General features: G+C 46.2%; 2 protein-coding genes across 3 annotated transcripts; one reads left to right on the forward strand and one right to left on the reverse strand.

Annotated features, from left to right (window-relative positions):
• On the forward strand, positions 671 to 11,474 carry BZW1 (basic leucine zipper and W2 domains 1). The gene is made up of 12 exons (XM_021400840.1): positions 671 to 821; positions 1,120 to 1,190; positions 3,865 to 4,041; positions 6,313 to 6,407; positions 6,670 to 6,735; positions 6,973 to 7,108; positions 7,682 to 7,791; positions 7,903 to 8,073; positions 8,399 to 8,545; positions 8,903 to 9,041; positions 9,882 to 10,004; positions 10,234 to 11,474. Exons 2-12 carry the CDS (start codon positions 1,130 to 1,132, stop codon positions 10,263 to 10,265), a joined length of 1,257 nt encoding a protein of 418 aa, XP_021256515.1. The 5' UTR covers positions 671 to 821; positions 1,120 to 1,129; the 3' UTR covers positions 10,266 to 11,474.
• CLK1 (CDC like kinase 1) lies at positions 11,664 to 19,514 on the reverse strand. Of its 2 annotated transcripts, XM_021400835.1 has the most exons (13): positions 19,147 to 19,514; positions 18,686 to 18,843; positions 17,803 to 18,040; positions 16,670 to 16,760; positions 16,178 to 16,244; positions 14,624 to 14,740; positions 13,659 to 13,825; positions 13,479 to 13,573; positions 13,264 to 13,393; positions 12,855 to 12,937; positions 12,383 to 12,462; positions 12,064 to 12,154; positions 11,664 to 11,982 (listed from the first exon to the last, which is right to left on the reverse strand). In XM_021400835.1, exons 2-13 carry the CDS (start codon positions 18,841 to 18,843, stop codon positions 11,767 to 11,769), a joined length of 1,533 nt encoding a protein of 510 aa, XP_021256510.1. In that variant the 5' UTR covers positions 19,147 to 19,514; the 3' UTR covers positions 11,664 to 11,766. The 2 variants fall into 2 exon arrangements, with proteins under 2 accessions (XP_021256510.1, XP_021256511.1); XM_021400836.1 differs by lacking the exons at positions 16,670 to 16,760; positions 18,686 to 18,843; positions 19,147 to 19,514 and having other exon boundaries at positions 17,803 to 17,942.

The raw sequence follows: 19,526 nt of genomic DNA on the forward strand, positions 1-19,526 counted from the left end.
AAGGTAATATGTATTGGACTGATGCTTTCCACGTGATGCCACGTTTCTGCAGAACAGCTCAGTCCTAGTGAAGGTGTCAGTGGCCACTGGTCTGGGCCTGGTGCTCCTGAGGCTGTCTTCCTTAACCGCCATGCCGTTACAGCTTCACAATCCGGTCCTGCTGTGGGTTATTTAACTCAGCACCAAAACAAACGACGCTTTTTTAGCAGCCTCGGGAATGGGCTGCACGCTGGTGCTGCTACATTTTTGAATCGCAGCCGCCATGCTGGTGAACAGCAGCCTCGGCACACGTAGCGAAGTTGACGGAAAACAGGCTTTACCGAACGCCCGGGTGGGGCTGCCGCTGCTGGCAGAGCGGCCGCCCGACTCCGTCTCGCGGCACCGCCGCAGGGGCCGCTGCACGCAGCCGCTGTGGCAATGCCCGCGCTCACACTGCGCCGCCAGGGGCGCTGCCGCCCGCGGACTGTTCCACGCGCAGCGCCGCGCGAGGGGGGGGGGGGGGGGGAACCGCAGGGGCTGCCGCGTGTGACGCCGTCACGGGGGCGCGGGCGCGTTCACTGCCGAGGTGGAAGGGATTCTCGGGCGGGGGGTCCCGCCAGGCGCCGGGGCGGCCGCGGGCAGGCGTCCCCGGTGAGCTCGGCCTCCTTCCCGGCCTTCCGCCCCCTGCGGCGCAGCGCGATGGTCCGTCCCGGGCGGGGCGCGCCCTCCCCCTCCTCTCGCGTTGGTTCCGCCCGCCCGGTTCCTCCGCCGCCGCTCCTTACCGCCGCTCGCGTTAGTCTCCGCTCCGGGCCCTCGGGCGATTTCTCTCTACATTAAAGTCGGTGAGCAGCGGCGGGGCAGGGGGGGCTGGGGTGGCAGCGGCCGCACCGATCGCGGCGGGGCGGGGTGTGGGGGGATCGCTCCGTACCCCCACGCGAGCAGCGGCGAAGCGCCGCCGGGTCGCGCTGCGGGACGGGTGGGACGGGGCCGTAGCGGGGCCTCTCTGAGGCGGGAGGGCGCGCGGTGCGGAAAATGGAGGGCGGCGGGAGGAGGAGCGGCGCGGCGTGGGGCGCGCCGGGAGCGGCGGCGGGGGGAGCCCGAGCGGCGCTGAGAGGTGTGCTGTGCTGTGCTCCCGCGCAGGGCGTCTTTTATGAATCAAAAGCAGCAGAAGCCGACGCTATCGGGGCAGCGCTTCAAGACCAGGAAGAGAGGTAAGGGGCCGCCCGGGGGGCCGCGGCCTGGCGCTGCCCTGCCTTGCCCGCGGCCTGCTGCGCGAGAGCGCCGGGAGCCGCTGCGGGCGCCGCGTGGGGGGGAGTGAAGCTGCGGGAGCGGGGCCGTGGCGGTTGCCGTGACCTTGGCTCGAGGAACGGGTCCTTGGGCCCACGCTGTGCGTTCTTGGCCTGAAGCAGCCGCGCGGTGCTCCTCGGTCGCGGGCAGCTCCGGCGCAGCCTGCTGCGGGTCTCGCTTACGGAGCGGCCTCTGAGCGGGACGTCGGTGCGGGGCCGCTGAGAGCTGCGTTGCCATGTAGTGCTGTACGGGGACCCGGCTCAAAACAAAACGGTGAACCAGCCGTGGAGTGTGCGGTGCCTGCGTGTTGCACAGAGACGCCACAGGCAGAGCTAACGGCTGAGCAAGCGTGAGGAGTGATGTGGGATGTATTTACTGGACGTCAAAGAGAAGGTCGGGGCAGCTCTGATGGTTCCCATCTGTGTGGGAACCGTTAGGGCACGGCCTGAACCGGTGATTGAGCACCTGGTGAAGGGGTGTAGCCAGCCCTGGGAGCACACGTGGAAGCAATGTGGACCTGGGGTCCACCCCTCCCTAACACCTCATTTAGGGGCTGGCAGCCCCAAGGAAAGTATCTCTTCTTGGAGATCAGCAGCTTTAGAGTGCTCAGCCAGCCCTGATCCTTAGACAGGGGTCAGTGATTCCTTTTTTTTTATTACCAGATCAAGACCGCTACCTTTCTTGAGTGACCTGAAACTGGTTTAAAGCAACTATATGTGCTGCCTCCTATCCTTACACCGTCTGACACCCTTTACTGATGTCCTCATGGTGTTCTGGGTCACACTGATGACAGTGAGGGTGCAGTAGGCACTGAAGTAGTAATGGAGGGGCACAGAAGTACCTGGTAGCATGTAGAATCGACTTTAAGTCCTTTAACCGTTGCTTGGCTTCCAAGCAACCCTGCAGTAATACTGAGTTTTATAGGTCTGTCCTGGAGAGCAACTGCTTTACTATTTTCTGACCTCCACCCTGCTGTTAGGGAAGTATTGTAACTTGCACTGAATGTAAGGACACTGACTGCCCCTTAAAAAAATCATTTATTCAGGTGCTAGCAATGCTACCTAAGCTGTTAGATAGCGCTCTAGTAAAGGCTTACAGCAGAGCTCTTATTTTATCTGAAGGCTTTTCTTCCTATGGCTTGCACAGCCTAAGGACAAACTGAGATGAATACAGCTGAAGACCTCTTCATGTAAGGCTGCCTATTATTTGGGTGCTGCGTATTGTGCAGGTCACTCCAAAAGTAATGTCTCCTTTGTATTTCTATGGAAGCTACAACAGATACGAAGAGCACAATAACACTACTTGATAGAGAAAATTCTCAGCTACAAAACACTATCTTCCAACACAGTCACCACCATTAGCTATACTTTTTCACCTGCAATGAACAAAGCCTGCCTGCTATGCTCCTAAAAACCTGCACCAGTGGAGGTGACCACTGGCACTACTGCTGAAACACATCAGCCACTGCCTCACTGTGCTCACATCCACTGTTTTTTTCCATATATGTTCAGCAAGTGTTGATGAATGTCAGTGGGTGCCATTTCTTCCACATGGAGGAATCCAGTGACACACCTTTGCTTCATCCGCACTTCCCTGTTGACACCATTTTGTCAGACTGCCTCTCTGCTGCCATCTGTCACACAGCAACAACATGTAACAAAATACTTGGGTGGGAAGGTTCAACTTCTGCCACACCACCAACATTCACCTCTGGTGTTATGAGACAACATATAAAATAGGAGGCATTACTTTCGGAGCAGCCCTCATAACTATGTGAAAAGGCCATGACCGAATGATTTATCCCAAATGTAAAATTGTGTTCTGCTTCAAAATAATAAAAAAGAGTTAATCATCTAATCTTTATTTAAGACGAAGAGGTTAGCTCAGATTTCTGCGTTTCTGCCCGGCTCTAGGAAGGCGATGGCTTTTTGTTTAACTCCGGCTGAGGAGGAGGAGGTATTGGTCTTCATGGCCAAAAAGCACAGACTGTCAGTTGGCCTGTACGTGGTAACAGGATGCAGTGTCTCAGTCAAAGTATTTCATCTGAAACGGTGAGAGGCCCAAAGGATTGAAACGGAACTTGAGTAATGGGGTCAAACAGTCAACGTTGTAGGGCATGTGTTAGGAATTACCTCCTGGCATGTAGCTAAGCCTTTGTTTTGGGGGAAAAGTTTGTGGTCATGTGTGAGCAGGGGTGTAAGAATCAAACTCAGAAATCAGGTGGGTTTTGTTAGGTTTACATCATCACAAATGACTGCTCTGCATAGTGAAAGGACTGAGAAGTTCATTTAAAGGTAAATAAGGTATGTTTTAGCTTTTGATAGCTTTCAGAGTTCCTTTGCTTGAGTGCTATTAAATTGATATTAAACTTGTTATTATTGGCCATTGAAATTCATGTTAGGCTGCACTGTTAGGTCACTGTGCTAGTAACTCCAGTTCTCTAGGGAGGCTGAAAAGTTCACAGCTCTGTTTTGCTTCAGGATTGATAGTGTGTAGATTTCTTTTTGTTTTTTTAAGACTAAAAGAAACTTTTCACATGTTTAGAGACCAAATAAATGTGTGTGTCAACTTTAGTTCAACAAACGCTTGTCTTTGCAGATGAAAAAGAGAGGTTTGACCCTACCCAGTTCCAGGACTGCATTATTCAAGGTTTAACTGAAACTGGCACTGACTTGGAGGCGGTAGCAAAGTTTCTCGATGCTTCTGGTGCAAAACTTGACTATCGCCGCTATGCAGAAACGCTTTTTGATATCCTGGTGGCTGGTGGAATGCTGGGTAAGTACCCTTCGATGGGGTTGCTGTCAGATTTCATTTACTTGACTTTGGACAGGAGCTTGCTGTTTTCTGTCACTGTAAAAACTCTCCCAAGGAGCCCATTGGATACGTAGAACAGAGTTTGTTATCTGTAGCAAGCTGAGTATCCCAGGCCTAACTCAGCAGTCAGATTACTGCAAAAATACTCTGTATACCGTACCATGCTTTTGCTTGAGATAGTTTGCCTTCTTGAAAGTGTAGGCTATACAAACTTGGCTTAAAGAAAGGCATATTGGATTTTTTTTTTAATTTTTTTTAAACCAAGAGTGAAACTTTATGTAATGAAGCCCATTTCTGCTAATGGGAAACAAACGCTTGGTTCATATTCCTCATGTGTGGTCGCAGAGCCAATGGAGTTGCCCTGCAGGATTCTGATTTGATCCTGTGTCTTGTGCACCCTTCCCTGCTGTTCTGCAAAGTAACATTGTTTGCAGAAGAAACTGAAGTATCTTGGAAGTGCTATTTTAAGTTTGTGTCTAGCAGCAGTGAGGGCATGGTGGGCTCTTAGCATTTATGTGGGAGTGAGAAACCAGGCGGTGGCCAAGTCAGCAGAAAACATATGAACTGAGGAAGTGAAATGTGATGACCAAAGGTATTGTAAACACATACTTGTGTGTCAAGTGCAAAGAATGGAAGGGGTGCTGACCAACCAGGCAAGAAGATGAAGATAGATAAATGAGGTTGAAAAGTGCTAAGGCAGATGCGGTCCTAGATTTAGACTTCATGTTTGACTGCTGTTCAGTGAGAGGGGATTCACGTGGCAGGGAACTATTTAAAATACAGAGTGTGAAGAGGACTCTCTGTCATCTGCCTAGACAGAAACAGTCCATCTCAGATTGTAGCATTTGTTGCCCCATATACTGGGGTGGGGAAAAGGACTTCAGTGAGAAGTTTGGCAGTTGTAGAAGACTTTCTGTAATGTAATAGAATTCAAATGACCTAAATGCAGAGGGGAGGAAGAGGGAATATCAGATTCTGGGCTACAGAGCATGTGATGGTCCTGCAGTTGTGCAGCTGGTTTGGGAAGGCACCTCTGCTGCATGTGCAGAGGTCTGCCGGTAGTACTGGAGAACTGTCAGGTGACTAGCTCAGACAAATGCCAAAACCAAGGCTTCCAGAATGGTGCAATGTAACAAAGCATGCCTGCTTATCCGAAGGCTGTGTGTTAGAACGGTGTTATGTAGGCTGAACTTACTGTGCTACGTTTGTTTTGGCAAGAGCCTCTCTTGCTGATGTTACAAGAGCTGGTCATGTGAGAAAGTAGGCTTGTCTGCCCCATGGAGCATCACTGCTTGGGAATCTTAATGCACAAATTGGGGCAGGTTGCATTTAGATCTTAAAACCACTGCATGCTGTTAGGAAATGTTTTTTCTCAGAGTGAGACTGAGGGGAAAAATGCATTGCTGCATTAGTGGTGATAGAGGGGGACTTGTGTTTAACTTGCTCTGCATAACAAGCAGAAGCAGCTAAGTAGACTAGTTTTGGTCTTCAATCAGGCATGGACAAAATAAGAACATACCACCTCTTAAAATTCTTAACACTAGTGCTTATTTCCATCTTGAAGTCTTGTTTTTGTCTGCTGCATAACAAATGGTTCTCCCTTGCGTGTGGGATGGCAAGAACTTGATCACAAGGTGTTCTGACACTGAAGTTGGTGACTGGAATTCACTCTTATGAAGCAGACTGGGTACCAGTCAAATGTCTGTATTAAACTGAAGGAGAATGCTGAGAAGCATCTCCTGATTTTCAGCCTAAAAAGCTGAAATTACCTTTCCAGGCTAAAGTTTCCAGCTCATCTCAAAGGCACCGAATTGTGAATGTGCATTTCTAGGTGTTTAATCTCCTGTGGTGACTTATTTGGTTATTTAAGACTGATGTAGAAAGCAGCAGCGTTGCAGAAGACAGTAAAAAGTTGCTAGGATTAAGCAGCTTCTGTGTTTTCCTTTAAGGGAAGAGGAGCATGTATAGTCGTATTAACTTGCTTGGGCATGAACAAGATGTATTGTCAGTCCAACTTAGCTGTAGAGGGGTTGGAATATTTAGGTGTTCCTATCTAAGCTGCCGATCTAAAGTTCAGTGCATCTACAGCAGCAGAGCGGATAGAAATGCAGGGGTGTCTCTCTAGTGATGCGGTTGTTCTCTTTACCGTGAAAGGACAATATATTTTTCATGTTATGAGTATTTGATTCTTACTGAGGAGTAACAGCATTAATAACTGAAACCCTTCCTTAGCCCCAGGTGGTACCCTGGCAGATGACATGACACGCACAGATGTCTGTGTATTTGCAGCACAGGAAGATCTAGAAACCATGCAAGCATTTGCTCAGGTGAGTTCTGAGATGAGTATAATTTTACTTAAACCTTTCCGTGGTCAAAAATGAAATGTTTGTGCAGTTGCAAGTTCAGGTAAAATAAAAATGTATGGCTTGAAGAAGCCTCCTAGAAACCTCTTGGCTTTGGGCACAGTAGAATGGTACTATTCTAAGCAAGAAGTGCTCTAAAAGAGTTCAGACAAACTGTACTAAACGTGATTCCTAATTCTAATTAAATGATAATCGAGAGCATTTCAGACACACCATCTCTTTTCAGGTTTTTAACAAGCTCATCAGGCGTTACAAGTACCTGGAGAAAGGCTTTGAAGATGAAGTCAAAAAGGTATGGAGTAGATTTGTTTTGGCAGAAAGATAGGCTTTCAAATTCTGCTGATTAGTCACTATATGGAAGAGTTATATAACACAATAGATTATTAAAATAGGACAGAATCTTGTTAATTGAAGAACAGCAAGCTTGAATGACTATTGGAGAAGACTGACAGTGTGCTAGCAGTGCTGCTGGTCAAGTAACAAAAGTAAACCTCAAGCATGGATGTCAGAACTCTTCCTCCTCTTGCAGTTGCTGCTGTTCCTGAAAGGGTTCTCAGAGTCTGAGCGGAACAAACTGGCCATGTTGACGGGTATTCTGCTAGCCAATGGAACACTTAATGCATCAATTCTCAACAGTCTTTATAATGAGAACTTGGTAAAAGAAGGTAAGTGTTGCTGGCTCCTCTGTTAGAGGAAGGATGATGGGGACAGAATGCAAAGCTTTACTGTAAGTAGGTGGAAACCATGATGACAGTACGCCCCTGCAGCTCTCTGGCTTCATCTGGTGATAGCTTTACTTTAGAATAAGCAAAGATAAACGTGTTGGCTCACAACCTAGAAGGCCTTAGAATACTCCTCGTTTAGGGAACTTGCGCGTAGGGCTTCTCTGCGCAGTGCTGGGGGCTGCAGTTGCTAGTATTGCCCTGCAAGTGACTACGGTGTTCTGGAGAGGGACCTCTCGATGCAGAAGGTGTGCTGTGTCCTTGGACTCCTTCTTAAATTGCAGAAGGGAGAGTTTAGCTTAGTACAGGGAAGCCCTCACATTGCTGAGCTGTGAGAGGAGTCCAGCAGGCCAGCAGTTGTGTCCTCAGACAAAAGTACTGCAGACTGCCAGGGCCACCTCTGAGTGCAGCCATTCCTTGGGGCGAGGGTTTGACCCAGACCCAGGTCTGGGTGCCTTGTACACACTCAATTCCCCTTGTTTTGAATTTCAGTAATATACTGTTCCTGTTTCACAGGTGTTTCTGCAGCTTTTGCAGTCAAGCTCTTCAAGTCATGGATAAATGAGAAAGATATTAATGCAGTGGCTGTCAGTCTTCGTAAAGTAAACATGGATAACAGGCTGATGGTGAGCATTGCTGCCACTACTGATTCACTTCTGAAGGCAGCTTGATAAATAGCTTTCATCAGCAAAGTACTTGTGTTTCTCTTTTGAAAGGGTTGTATACTTTGTTTTCAGGAACTCTTCCCAGCCAACAAACAAAGTGTTGAACACTTCTCCAAGTACTTCACTGAAGCAGGACTGAAAGAACTTTCTGAGTATGTTCGGAACCAGCAAACTATAGGAGCTCGAAAGGAGCTGCAGAAAGAACTTCAGGAGCAGATGTCACGGGGAGATCCATTCAAGGATGTATGTACTTGTCTGCAGGCAAGGTGTATATGCGGCTGGTTTTTTTGTTTTGTTTTTTGTGGGAACGTAGCTCAAATGATCTGAAATGCAATAGTATTTAATACTAACCTGAACAGGATGTATGTCTAAGTAGATACTGAGCTCAGGGACCTAGTTTCCACTAGCAATTGCGACTGGTAGCAGTGTGTTTTGGCTTTGTGGTCTTTCCTTAATGCCCTGAGTCTGGCTGCACTGAAAGCTTCCAAGCTGTCTTTAGAACAGAAGTTTCAATGTAGGTTTTGGTCATATGTGACCTACATGATGAATCTTTTATTCTCTCTGACAGATAATCTTGTATGTAAAGGAGGAGATGAAGAAAAACAACATCTCAGAACAGACTGTGATAGCCATAATCTGGTCAAGTGTGATGAGCACTGTGGAGTGGAACAAAAAGGAGGAGCTGGTAGCAGAGCAAGCCATTAAGCACTTGAAGGTATTGTAACCAAGTTGAGGCTTTTGCATCTCTAGAGGTAGGGCTTGGACTTCCTTTTGTCTCCAGCTCTCTTTCTAAGTGAGTTGAAACCTCCAAGGACCATAATGCAGAGACAGCATTAGATGGGGAGCTCTTCCCCTTGCAGCTGTAGTATTGTTGTTCTTGCTGTCGAGGTAAAAGCTGTATGACTTTGGCAGAAACACTCCTGGAGAAGTGTGGGAATTGCTTCCCCCATATGTGGGTTGTGAATTTCTAAGCAGTGGCTGATTGATAGAATCATGCTTGAAGCCAGTGTAACCAGGTGAAAAACATTAAATGTTATTTCTCTGCATGGCAACTTGTTTTTCCTCATTACAGCAATACAGCCCTCTACTTGCTGCCTTTACTACCCAAGGTCAGTCAGAGCTGACTCTTCTGTTGAAGATTCAGGAGTATTGTTATGACAACATTCACTTCATGAAGGCCTTCCAGAAAATAGTGGTGCTCTTCTATAAAGGTAAATCCCTGTGGGATTGATTTTATTTTCTGTTTAAGCCTGGATTGCAGAATGGTTTGGTCCTGGTAAGGCTTTCAGGGAAGCTCAGTGCTATGACACTGCTTTTCCATCCAATAATTTTCTACCTTCAGTTTGCAAGTGTAGAACTCTAAAATGGAAGTGTAGCTACTGCAGTCTTTGGCACATGGAGAAGTACTCTGGAGAAGGAAGGGTGCTGCTTGTCTCCTAGAGCAAAGCAGTAAGACTTCTATGCACCTAAAACTTAGGAAATCACTGTAGTTAGTTATGTGTAATTCCTAGTTCTCTGTCTGAACAGGCTGTGAACAGGCAGAGATTGAGACCGTCAAGGTGCTCTAGGGCTTCTGCTAAATGGCTGTTGAAAAGGTATTATTCGAAGACATGCTTGTGGGCCTGTTGAAACACCACAGACACTTAATCTTCACTTTAACAAGTTTCCTTATATTGTATGTGTAAACTGTAAACAATTGAAAAAAGCTGGTGTGGTGCCCTTCCAACATCTGTTCTTAGCGGTGGACTGAAGCTTTCCTCAGTACATGAACTCAGATGGCTGTGAAATACTCAAGGCTGTGTTACTACTAAGAGGGGAAGTGCAGCTTCTAGATGCAGTGCTCAGAAAACCCACAGCAACCAATCTGAAATGTGCAGCTCTCAGAACTTTAGGACTTACTCATAACACAGGTATGTCCACCATGCCCAAGGAACAACCACAAATACATGTTGAAATTTCTAGGGGAGGAAGCAAAGGCTGCTAGGTAGGGTTGTTTGCTAACTGGTTTTTGGTGTTTTGTCCTATTAACATCACTCTTGTACATCTTACAGCCGAAGTTCTGAGTGAAGAACCCATCCTGAAGTGGTATAAAGATGCACATCTTGCAAAAGGAAAGAGTGTCTTCCTGGAGCAAATGAAGAAGTTTGTCGAATGGCTCAAGAATGCTGAAGAAGGTAATAAAAAGCTTAGATCGTGAGTTCCCCTTCATTTTGAGATGCTTGGTGCTTTGTTTTGTCAGGTAGGGGGCACTAATTGATTCCCTCAGAGTAGGAGTGCCCCAGTCCTGGCTGGAAAAGCAGTCCCTGAGGTTGAGGGCTGCTGGGCAGGTTGCAGGGGGCTGAATGCTGTGGCCGTGGGAGGGCTAGCCTGGTGGCAGCGGCTGATCAAGGTTCTCTCTTGCAGAGTCCGAGTCTGAAGCGGAGGAGGGTGACTGACCTCCAGAACTGTCCTCAGTAAAGCAAACAGGAGCTGTAGATAAGTGTCATGTCTCATGTGTCCTTCTGATTCTTACATCCTACCTCCCTGTATCAAACATGATATAAGGGCTCTCATGGCAAATTTATTTTAACTGTTTTCTATAGTTATTGAAATACTGGGTTTAGTTTTTAAAACCATGTTTTAAGTAGGTAGTTTACAGGAGCTATAGATTTGACTCTAACCTGCATTTTGTCCTTTCAGTTATATTCTACCTCCTGTATTTTCTACTGTAATAATGTAATTTAAGGCCTTCCACAATTAAATTCATTTTACCTCCTTGGGTTTTCTATCTGCAGTTGAGTAGACATGATTTGGTAAATGAGATTTATGGCAGTTCTGTTTGCAAATTAAATTGTAAAAAGCCTCCGATGTGAAGAGGCTGTGGCTTGTGTGATAACTTGGTGTGACACTTTAATCCATACTACTTGCTCCAGATAACCCTGTTAATTGTCCATCTTCGTAAAGTCTTTGTCATCATCTCTTTTCCTGTACTTCCAGCATAAAGTAATCTTAGAGTCCAGCTGTTGCATGAGGTACCTGCCCCACTGCTGGGAGCTCCTGTGGTGGTGGTGACCTCTGTAGCTATGGTGGGGTATGAAGAGTGGCCTCTCTGAGCCTGCTGTCACAGCTGGTGGCCCAAGTTCCTAAGGGACTGCACCACTTACTGCTCAGGCTGATACGCAGCCAAGGATCAGTTTGCAGCTTCTCTCCTAAGCAAATAGTGCTGTTCTGCATGCAGCTGCCCAGGAGCTTTCTAGAGCCCTGAATGAAGCTGCTCAGTGCTGGGGCAGGGCTGTGCCTTGCTTGTGCTGCTTGTTACATACAGGACTGCTGGAAGGTAAGCTGAGCAAAACCCTACCCCAGCCCCTTACAGGGGGTTATTTTATGCTGGTAGTTGCTATATGAAACCAGATTATCTGTTCACTAAAACTTTGTCTGAGTTCTTGAGGGCAATTCTCAGGAAGCATGTAATTCAGGAAGGAGCTGGTAAAGACAGTCTACTGTTGTAAGCTAATAATGAAAAGCTGAAATATTCATAACCTGGAGTACATCCACTAACGTGAAAAAAGTGGTGATCACAGTGCAATCTGTTTAATACTACAGTGATCTTCCTTACTTTGTACCTTTTTTTTTTTCAAGCAAATAAAGGCCATTCTTACACTTAATGCAGTGGTGTCTGTAAGCATCATTAAACTGCACCATTAGTCCTCAAGTATTTTACTCTTTCTGTGACTTAATTATTCATCCTTTTTAGGAGAGACCTAGTTAATAGGTAAAAGAACACCCTTATGTTAAGGTTAAAAAAAAAAAGCGTACAGAGACTTCATTTATAAGGAAACAATCTGGTTCATCTCTTTTTTTCCTTAAATACCTTTTATTTCAACAACTGCATTAAGTATCCAAAAATCATAATACAAAATAGGACATTTACAAAAAACAACTATACATAATAAATATTTAAAATCTTCTATGTTTCTTTGGTGGACTGATACCATCTGGACAGGCCTGCTCTGCTACAGGAGATAGCTTCCTTTTCTCTTGTTTCAAGGGGAAGAAGAAAGGATGTTTTAGTGCTTCTTCAAGTGTAATTCGTTTAGCTGGGTCATATTCCAACATTTTTTGAATGAGGTCAAACAGGTTCTCATGGTCAGCGTCCCTGCATCTCATGAATTCCTACAACACCACAAACCATGTTTTAATAATCTCCTAATTACAGTTCCCTCCCCCCAAGCCCTTTCCCTTCCATCCCTTTACCTTCAGTGGCTTACAGCGCCTTGCGACGTATCTTCCTGCAGAGCTGTGTTCATCCCAGTCCAGCTGGTCATGATGGAAATACTTACATTTCCTTCAACAAAGAGCACAACTTGTTATTTAAAACCTGTTTCGTCCCTTCCCATGCATCTTTATCATCATGTTTCCTCACACAGGGAACTAATCTGAGAATATTCCACTAAAGAGAAGGCAGCTTATTAAAGCAAAAAGATGAATTTACTTTTTTTTCCTGTTAAAACCTGAAAGTACTGCATTTAAAAATGAGGCAATCAAGGTAGAGAAAAATGACAAGTGAAATTACCTAGTTTTCTGTATCATGTGATTTGGTAAAGGCCCCAGTATTCGTTCCATCATTGCCAGGTGCTCTTTGCTGTCGTGAGTCTAGAGGAAAATGAACATTTCTCTTATCATTACAGCAAGTTACCATAACCTGATTTCTGGACTGTACACTGCAAACAGTAATCAATGTCCCAGAGAGCCTGTAGTCATCTATAGTATCTACAGTAACTTAAAATAGATTTTTTTGTCCTCTTAGTCCTGCCTTGCCTTCTCTCTGGTCACAAATTCCACCTTTTAGTACTGCTGTCAAAACAACAAAACAAAACATGCACGTATTTGAGTACGATCTATCTGATGCCTGTGAGAGACGAAGCCACCTCTGTTATCCCTTCAGTGTGGCACAGCAGAGAAGTATAGCACAGCTTTTTGCAACGCCAGCTGCCTCGAGGTTTTTCCCACTATCGGCACTGTATCTCCAAGGCTCAGTTACCTACCGGAAATACCGTGAACCCAAGGTAGTATTCGATGAGAATACATCCAATGCTCCAAACATCACATGGTTGTGCCCATCCCAATGCTGTGAAAAGAAATCCGGAAAGCTCAGGTTAGACCGAGCTACAAACAATTGAACAGCTCAAGCAAGGCACACGTATTTCTGTAGCACAGTTCCAGACAGAAGGTAGCACAGCTCGACAGCATACAAAAATCCTCCAGGTAAAGGAGCTTGGTGTGACAGACTTCGCAAAGCTCATTACCACTGAAAACATGAAGTATTCTGCCCAGCCAGGAACAATTCTGAACAAGACCTTTTTCCCGTTTTCCGTATTCATCACCACTTAAAATTTATCAGCACTGAACTGAAAAGCACACTACCTCTCTTGGACCAAAAAGAATTCTACTGACCTAAAATAACTTCAGGAGCCCTGTAATGTCTCGTAGACACCAAAGTGCTGTGATGCTCATCATCATACGTTGCACTCCCAAAATCCACCACTTTGATGTCTGGATTTTTTAGCGTGCGCTCATCACGTTTCTGAAGTGAAACACATCATGAGATGCAAATGACGAAATCAACCCTGAAGGTTGAGGGGAAGAAGGGAAAGATGACAGCAACTTACCAGTCTGGGGTTATACTCTTCTACATAATCAGACTGGACAAATAAAATATTTTCTGGTTTCAGATCTGTATGTGTCAGTTTGTTCAAATGTAAAACTGCAAGGTAACAAATACGTGTAAGTTAGCAAGACCCATGAAGAAAACTAAACATATTAAAAAAAACATACACACATATACTTACAGTTCACAGATTTGCAAATCTGATACGCCATCTGTCTAATGTGGTCCAGCCTAAATGGCAAAAAGCCATTCTCTTTAATAAAGTCATAGGTACTGAGTCCCAATAGCTCAAAAACAATGCAGACATGTCCGTGATGCTCAAACCATTCCAACATTCGGACACAGCGACTGCAGAAAGCAGGAAAATATGAATTTCAGCATATGAAAGAAGTGAACATCACGTGACGTGGACAACTATGGGAAATAACCCTTCAGAGGCCTACTATTCCCCTACATATAGCTCATCTGCTTCAAGCAGCAGAGCTTCAAAACAAACAGAAACCCTAACGAATGGTTGTTCCGGGTGAGAAGCTCTTGTCAGCTCAGGAAATTAAAAACAACCAGACCATCAACAGAAGGCATTGCCACGCCAAAAGCAACAAGAAGTCCATTGGAAGCACTGAGACCCTGCGGGTAACACTATAAAAGAAACAAACATAAATCTGGGAGAACCAATTAAGCTTTTCTAAAACTTACAACGAGCATTATAGGGAAGATATACTTCCATGTTGCTAACCTGCCCACGCATGAATACAATTTTTGCTACAGCAGATGCCCAGGTCAGCTTCACAGGCCTGAGGAAGATCAGCTGGAAAACCAATCCAGAAGTAACAGCCAGAGCCGGGCAGGCCTGGGCAGCCCTGCACTGCAGGACAGCTTGTGGCCCAAGGGGCTGGGGTACAGCCATGCGTGGAGGAGAATGCAAACAGCCCTTTTAAGGAACAGCACAGGCGCTCCAGCTCTCAGTAACCTGAGATGACTCAGGAAGAAAAATACTCAAAAGCTATTATGTAGTCATTTTGAGTTCATAGCGGTAGTTTGCAGGTGGTGGTTGGTGCTCTGGTTCTTTCTTTCTTTTCAAGAACACTGGTGTTACAGAAAGTTACAGAAAGTGACATCAGAGCAATCTTAAAGTAATGTACTTACTATGTATTGCTGGGATCTGATGCATTTAAATGTTCCAGTACTTGTACTTCTGAACGTGCTGCTTCAGAGTACCTATCCACATTTTTTACTATTTTCACAGCTACATGTCTACCCTCCCTGAAACAAACAGGTTAAATAGTCATTAGAAGGAGTACTTTCAATTATTCCTTAATTACCACCATATACATTGTATAAAAACAAATTTAACCGGTGAACCTTACCAGATAAAGCATTTTCAGAGAACAGCTTAGCTTGGAAGTAACCTTAAAGTCCACCCAGTTCCAACGCCCTGCCACGGGCAGACTCTCACCCACCACATTAGGCTGCCCAGGGGCCCAACCTGGCCCTCAGTGCCTCCAGGAGTGAGGTGTCCACAGCTTCCCTGGGCAGTCTGTGCCACTGCCCCACCACCCTCTGAGTAAATAACTTCTTCATAATATCTAACCTAAATCTCCTATCTTTAAACTTAAGGCCACTTCCCTACGTCCTAAGACTATCAGACCACATAAAGTCGCTTGCCTTCATGCTTGTAAGCTCCCTTCATGAACTGGAAGTATATACTTTTAATAACAAAGGTCCATACAGACACAAGCACAAGTGAAATTTAGCCTCTCAAGTATTAATTTTTAAAATATACTCAATACCTGGTGTATCAGTGGTATTCTTAAAAGACTGATACACTAGTTTACCTCCTGCAGCTGCCTCCAGCAGCTCTGCACAACTACTACATCAAGGTGCTCTCCCTAGAGCACAGTGCAGTACACATTTACATCTGGGAACAGGGAGAGCCTCCTGCGTCCAACTCTATACCTCACGACTGAAGGGGAAACTCAAACTGCAACTGTGCAGCAATGGGGATGTGTGACGAAAGAATGCCTGCTAATAAGGCCTAACTGCAGAAAAGGTTAAACTCTCTGGAAGCAAAAATGCCAGGCACAAAATAACTTCACATAAGCGGGTGAAGCTTTACTTGCTGAAGTTTCCCAGCATGATATTAAAGCAACTGCAAAACATGAGCACTAGGTGCTCCTTCTGGCGAGTGGAACTGCCACTGGGGCATCAACTGAATGCTGAGCCGGGACAGCCCGTGCCAGCACTCACAGGCCAGGGCTGATGCGTGCAAATTTGAAGAACTGGCTCATGGCACATCTTTGGAGACGCTACCCAATGCACCGCTCACTTATATCCTTTCACATTTAAGAACAAATGTGTGTTTAATTCTCCTCAATGGGTACGGCAAAAACTCTCCAACACCAAACAGTGCATGCTCCAAAGAACACGCAAGAAGCCTTCCCCAAAAGGAAATTTTAACAAATGGAGCAGTCTGATCTCCAGTTCCAGCCACAAAGCATTTTTAACTACCACAATAATATCACTCATGAATTAAAAAAAAAACAAACACCAAAACTGTTAGGCCAAAATGCTAAGAAACACACAGAGCAACCTATGAGCTAGTAAGGATAAAATCAATAAAATCAACCCGAGAGCACTTCATGAACCACACTGTGATTTTATCAGTACAACAAACGACGGGTTTTTAGAAAAAAGACTTACGCTTTGTGATCGATGCATTCCACCACTTTTCCAAAAGCACCTTCACCCAAAGTAGCAACAATCTCATCTATAAAGAAAAAAACCATCAGCCCCAGAAGTCGTAAGTTGCTCAGCCATTAAAAGAAACAAGCAAATAAAAATATAACAGAAAAGGATAAAAGCTATCACTGAAGGTTATTCTAGACTGTGCTTCTTTAAAAATGTAAATAGCTAGGTTGAGAGATGTTACTGGACAACTCTCATCAAGGCACATTTACAGGTATCTCATTCTAGCACATTAATTTCATTTACTATTTTGGGGGGGAAAAAAAAAGGGAAAAAGGAAAAAGAAATACATTTAAGTTCTCCAGAAGAAGATTAACAATCCCCCCTCCCCCCAAATAAAACAGAACAAAAAGAAAGAAAGAAAAGACTGCCAAAGCCCCCTCACATCTTACGCTAAAAGAAATTACTATATCTGAACGTTAATAAATTTTGAAAAATATTCTATACATCTTGCACTTAGTACGTCTCCACTCTGACAGATCAGGTGACCCTCCTCATCATCCTCTACACTCCTGGATCTTTTCCTTCGATGACTCCTCTGAAACGGCACCAAGATGGTCCAGCCAATCAATAAACCCGAGTCAATTCAGGTCAGAATGCGAAATTCATTCAGCGGGGAGATATTCGGGCATTCAGATACACGCCAGGCCACAAACGGTTGGCAGGAGCAATTTCAAATTCAGTCCCCAGAAATTCACAGGGCACATAGTTTATGTTACAGGAGAAAAACATGGCAAGGAACAGATTTTCAGATGAGATACTCAAAGTGGCAAGGCAATAAAAAAATACAACATTGTTTTTTCTTTAAAAAGATTGGTTCACTGAATTTTCATTTAGGTTTTCAGTGCCCTTATTTCTTATAGCAAAAGGATTTAATAATTACATAATATAAAACAGCCTCACGGCTAAATGAAAATACCCCTCTTAAGTAACTGAGTTTAAAATCACTGCTTTGAAAATTCAGTAACAGCTTTTCCTTACATCATAAAAATACCAAATATATTTACTTTAGGCTGTCTCAGCTGAAGATATTAAACTATAAACCCTACGTTCAGCTTTTTCAACAGTTAAATATATAATAAAGATCAGAAAAACTGCCCTGCTAGTGGACAGTCACTGTACTTATCTGATTCTACAGATGTGTAAAAACCTGACATTGTCTCCTTGCTATTTCAGTGATACAAGCTCGAAAGCAAGTCTGAAAGTTTGCATTTGGACTTTTAAGTAGGGCAGAAAGAAATACTTGACATCATAATACATTTTTAAGGCATGAAAGTGATGCCTGCACGAATACTCCAGTTGATGGTTTCTACTCATTAACTGGCTCAAATTACAGCCAACGAACAAAAAGCAAGACTATGTTCTATGGTGTTACAAGACTACAAAGTATATGTTCTCACTACAGATTAAAAAAAAAAACAAACACTAACAAAAAGAATTCTCAATCAATCAATACAAACAAAAGGGCTCATCTACTGATATCATTCACAGACTTCTCCAAACCCCCTCAATTTCTGCTGCCCAGGTGGGAGCTTGTCTCCCTAAGACACAACGCCCTTAGTTACAACTGGACAAACCACCTGTGAGTGACGGTGGTGGTGGCAGGTGCTGTGCTGTGTCCTGTACCACCGCTTGTAGCAGCCCTTCCCGCTGCGGCCCAAGGACCTGCTGCTGTGGTGGCAGTGGTCGCTCTTGTCGTGCTCGCGGTGCTGCTGCCCGCTGTCATAGCCCTGTGCGTGCTCATTCCTGTACTCCTCCACATAGCGCCTCCGCTTGTGGTGCTCCCGGTCATTTACGGATTTGGCTTCTGAACATTTACTAGAAGCAAAAGAATACACAAATCCAATTAAATTAATCCCTGCATCTCCACAGAGACATAGAGTTGTTTGAGTTGGAAGGGTCCCTTAAAGATCACTTAGTCCAACGCCCCTGCAATGAACAGAGGCGCCTACAGCTCCATCAGGTGCTCAGAGCCCCATCCAGACTGACCTTGAATGTCTCCAAGGATGGAGCATCCATCACCTCTCTACGCAACTTGGTCCACTGCCTCAACATCCTTACTGTAAAAACCTTTTACATTACATCCAGTCTAAATCCCTCCTCCTTTAGTTTGAAGCCATTTCCCCTTGTCCTGTCACCACAGACTCTACTAAAAAGTCTGTCCCCTTCCTTCCTACAGCCCCCCTTTGTGTACTAAAAGGCCACTCTCAGGTCCTCCCAGAGCATTCTTCAAGCAGAACAGCCCCAGCTCTCTCAACCTGACCTCGTAGGATAGGTGTTCCAACCCTTGGACCACTTCTGAGATCCTAATCAAACCAGTTTTTTTTTTGTTTGTTTAGGCTGCAGAACATGAGTCCTGAAATACCTCCACCACAAACCATCGCTACGTTCCCCGACAGCCGTGTCAGAGTAGGCCAACCCCACGGCACACGCCCACAGGCACCAGACCGCAGCAGCCCTCACCTGTGAGGCCGTCTGGACTTCTCGTGCCTGTAGTGCCTGCTCTCCCGGGCACCGCTGGGCGATCTCCGCTTCCCCTGGCGCTCACTGCCGCCGCGCCGCCGATCCCAGCGTTCCTTCTCGCCCCACTCGGGCTGGTTGTTGCGCTGGGAACTTCCCATCTGGAATCCACGCAACGTTTTCTTTTTCAAAACGCACCCCCAGACGGGGCGTCCCCACGGAGCGCAGCACACAGCGATCACACGTTCCCCCCTCCCTCCCCACGCGGTCGCAGCCCTCGCTCCCCCACGGCGGCGGCCGGAGCCATTTTCTCAGCCGCGGGGCGGACACACAACATGGCGGCCCGGGGAGGCGGGGGCCGAGTGGTACCCGACCGGGGCCGCACCGACTGGCAGAAGGCCGCCTCCGCTCTCGCACCGCGTCCCTCAACCCCTCCGCCCGGCAACGCGGCCCCGCTCCTGTACCTCAGCAGTCTGGACTGCCGCCGCGCTCTCCGAAGCTGCCGCCGCGCTCTCCGAAGCCGCCGCTACCGCCGCGCCTCAGCTCTCGGCCACGACAAAATGGCGGCACCGCGGAACCTTGTGAAGCGGGCGGTACGTCACACAGCGGGGCGGGGCTGAGGCGGAGCGTGGCGAGGGGGCGGGGGCGCTCCCCCAGTGCCCCGCCCGCTGCCCGTGCCTGCACGCCCGCTGCCGCTCCACAGGGAGCAGAGGGGGGGCGCGTACGTCTGCGGAAAGCTGCTGGGCTCTTCTGCTAAGAGAAACCAAAACGTTGTCTTCAGCCCCCTGGCAGAGAGTTTTTTCTGTCTGGAACACTGCTTTCACCTAGGGGGAAAAATTAGACA

This window comes from Numida meleagris, chromosome 5 (genome assembly GCF_002078875.1).
Source record: "Numida meleagris isolate 19003 breed g44 Domestic line chromosome 5, NumMel1.0, whole genome shotgun sequence".
Taxonomy (NCBI): domain Eukaryota; kingdom Metazoa; phylum Chordata; class Aves; order Galliformes; family Numididae; genus Numida; species Numida meleagris.

Bases quoted from the DNA above. Each gene is read 5' to 3' on its own strand.
- BZW1 (XM_021400840.1), top strand. From the start codon at position 1,130: ATGAATCAAAAGCAGCAGAAGCCGACGCTATCGGGGCAGCGCTTCAAG. The intron at 7,792-7,902 runs GTGAGCATTGCT...CTTTGTTTTCAG, and splicing joins ACATGGATAACAGGCTGATG to GAACTCTTCCCAGCCAACAA. The intron at 8,074-8,398 runs GTATGTACTTGT...TCTCTCTGACAG, and splicing joins GGGGAGATCCATTCAAGGAT to ATAATCTTGTATGTAAAGGA.
- CLK1 (XM_021400835.1), bottom strand. From the start codon at position 18,843: ATGGGAAGTTCCCAGCGCAACAACCAGCCCGAGTGGGGCGAGAAGGAA. The intron at 12,463-12,854 runs GTAGGTAACTGA...ATTTTCCTCTAG, and splicing joins TTGGGTTCACGGTATTTCCG to ACTCACGACAGCAAAGAGCA. The intron at 11,983-12,063 runs GTAAAGGGATGG...GTGGTGTTGTAG, and splicing joins GGCGCTGTAAGCCACTGAAG to GAATTCATGAGATGCAGGGA.